The sequence below is a fragment of the Aphanomyces astaci genome (assembly GCF_000520075.1).
Source record: "Aphanomyces astaci strain APO3 unplaced genomic scaffold supercont1.38, whole genome shotgun sequence".
Classification (NCBI taxonomy): domain Eukaryota; phylum Oomycota; class Saprolegniomycetes; order Saprolegniales; family Verrucalvaceae; genus Aphanomyces; species Aphanomyces astaci.
This window is the reverse complement of record NW_009798301.1, coordinates 245,159-248,150: the sequence shown is the minus strand read 5'-3', so window position 1 is coordinate 248,150 and position 2,992 is coordinate 245,159. Positions and strand designations below refer to the sequence as shown.

At 52.3% G+C, this 2,992-nt stretch overlaps 1 protein-coding gene across 1 annotated transcript; it reads right to left on the bottom strand.

Annotated features, from left to right (window-relative positions):
* Positions 1-1,255: 1,255 nt before the first annotated feature.
* H257_12068 (hypothetical protein) lies at positions 1,256-2,551 on the bottom strand (the record flags this gene model as incomplete). The annotated part of the gene is made up of 2 exons (XM_009839177.1): positions 1,256-2,133; positions 2,209-2,551. The coding sequence occupies 2 exons, from the start codon at positions 2,549-2,551 to the stop codon at positions 1,256-1,258; spliced, it is 1,221 nt and encodes a 406-aa protein (XP_009837479.1).
* Positions 2,552-2,992: the final 441 nt, after the last annotated feature.

Below are 2,992 nucleotides of genomic sequence, written 5' to 3'. Positions count from 1 at the left end.
CAAGACCTACGGGACTCAGCACCTCCCGGACGACGATTACACGACCTTCAGTAGCGGGATTCAGCACCTCCCAGATGAAGATAACGGGATTCAGCACCTCCTGAACAATGACAACGGGATTCAGCACCTCCCAGACGACGATTACAAGACCTACGGGACTCAGCACCTCCCGGACGACGATTACAAAGTCTACAGCAGCGTGATACAGAACACCCTGGTCGAAGCGAAGAAGATTGGTTACGCGGTTACAAGTACCGACAGCGGGATTTAATAAATCCCGGGCAACGAAGTGAAGATTGAAGTCTCCCGGAACCCTAGTAGACCTCCGAAAGAGTCCCTGGTATCCTGGACGCCTTGCCCACGAGATGAGATTTTGTCCCCCGACCCCCGAACGGCATCTGGACGATTTGTCTTCGCCGGAGCTCAGACTTAAGAAGGGGAAAATGTCACGGGGTGGGATTCGGACGTTCCGGATCTCCCAATCAGAGACCGGATCTCAGGGACCTAGATTATCTATTAGTCTACCTCTTCTCCTGAGCTAAATCTACTAACTCGACTTTACATTTTGCCTCGAACCTCACACTTGGAGCGTGTTCTCTCTGCTTGCCTGCGCCGCGCCTGCCCGTCAAAATGTCGCTAAACCCCCTGACACACACACTGCTCAGTGGGTCCGCGGGTATGTAAATAATCGATCCCCTTGCGCATTCAGCCATCCGTTAGTACCGCTAGCAAGGTTCATTCTATATCTAGGCACTACATAAATCACGACTATAGAAGATGTCTTACAGAAGCAGCACGAAGCACGATATACGTGGAACTTTGGCGGCTTGTGGCGTAGACTGGTTGCTGCGGGAGTCTGGTAGCAAGCAGTACAGTTCACACGACTGCTCCAGGCCACGAGGCCTGAAGCAATCGTTCGAGGTTTAGTCCCATGTATGCGTATAGCTACTCGCAGTAATAATAAACACTATATCCTGATTCGCGTCCGCTTCATGCCATCAATCGGTGGTTGGTCATAGGGCCGTCGATAAGTTTAAGGTATTTCGTGATTTCTTTCATATGTCAGTTTAATTAACCAATCACATTGCTAATAGTCACACGTGTCCAGAAATTCTCATAACGCACTGTCTGCCGAAGTGGATCTCGCTGTGTAACATACTCAATATTCAATTTAGCAAATCTCATGTGTCCTTCAGCAGAAATTATGTGCGATTCAGCAATTCTTATGTTGCTCTCAGCAATTCCTATGTGGTCCTTAGCAATTCTTATGTGGCAATATTTTATCCTCGTAGTGCGCATTCGGGGATTGCGCAAGTTTGTTCCAAAGATGCTTGTCCACGGCAGTGTCGATAAGAGCTAGGTTGAAAGTAGTGTCGAACGCAGACACCTTGTTCAGGTTGGCAATGTATGCCTTGGGGTCAAACGTCAAGGTGGGGTACGTTTTGGGATTCTTAGGCCCCCCCAAGAGGTGGATGAGATGGGACAACTTGTCCTTTGCGTTGGCCCAAGTTGCGTCATCGAGCCATTCCGCACTGTCCAGCCTGGTCATGAAGGCCGCTTTCAGCTTCAACACGAGCAAGTTAGCCTCCGCGGCAGTCTTGCGCGTCCACACTTCCTTGAGATAGTACGAGCCTAGTAGTTCGCCAATGGACGTCTCCACCTGAGTGCGGCAGATCATGGCCCGCGACGGGGGTTCTTTGAGGCCTTTAATCACCTTGTCATAGAAGTCCGAGTGTGCTTTCACAAACTGTGTTGACAGGAACGGCGCGTTGAAGTCGAGAACTTTGTACTCGATAATGGTCTTGAGGTCGTCGACGGACATGTCGCTTAGCAACCAGTCTAAAACCTCCAAATAACGGTGCAACTTCACAACGACCGTGGTCGTGTTGGACCCTTCGCGGACGTCGAACCCAAACCCTTGCAATTGAAGACCTACCGTCCGTGGGTACAACGCGTTGGCGGCGCTGAGCGACAACTGGATGTTGTTGGACGTCACGACCGATTGGAGCCTGCGATGGGACAGAACTTCCCCGGCACTGGTGCGTAAAAAGAAAATCACGACGTCGGTGGCCGCCTCCGCCTTCGCGTGACCGACCAGCGTGAAGATCGAGGCAATGTAGTTGCGGTACGGCTCTTCAATATTGGCCCACTGTGGTTGTGGAAGGCATTTCGGTCAAACGGGAATTCGGAGTGTTTGGCACTCAAGACGTTGCGGGTAGTTGATGGCGTCGGGCGAGACCGACAGTTTCACGAACACCGGTACGCCGGTGGCCTTGGAGATGGTTGCGCCGCGAAAGATGGCTTCGCCGGTCGAGTTGGCGCTGCGGATGGCCTTCAGGTGAACTTCGATGGGAGCCAAGCCCAAGGTGTCTAAAGTGGCAGTGTCCATACACGCGTCACAGAACTCGGCGAGTTTAGGCAGCTTGGCGTACAACAACTTTTCAATCAAAATCAAGTATTTTCGGTCAAACGGGAATTCCGAGTGTTTGGCACTCAAGACGTTGCGGGTAGTTTCGATGGCGTCGGGCGAGACCGACAGCTTCACGAACATTGGTTCGCCGGTGGCCTTGGAGATGGTTGCGCCGCGAAAGATGGCTTCGTCGGTCGTGTTGGTGCTGCGGATGGCCTTGAGGTGAACTTCGATGGTGTGTTGTTTCCCACACCAGTGCCAACACAAACAACCAAATGGGGGAGTGCCGACTCCCTGCAAACCACACACTTGATTGACTTGATGGTAGCACGGCGTTGCAGAACCAAGAGTGAGATCCCTGCAGTTGGCTGGGACGTGTGTTCTGTTTTCTACGTCCTAGTACTATTAGTAATACTATGCCTTTTGGTGTCGGTTCGCCAAGAGTCGGCACCCGGTGGCCTCGGTTGAGGACCACCTGTGTCATGGCGGGACATGGATTAAGTCGCCCACCACAGCACCCCCAATGTCCCGCAGGACACACTTGGTCCTCGCTAATTCTTCGCCCTCTCTCGCTTCATCGCC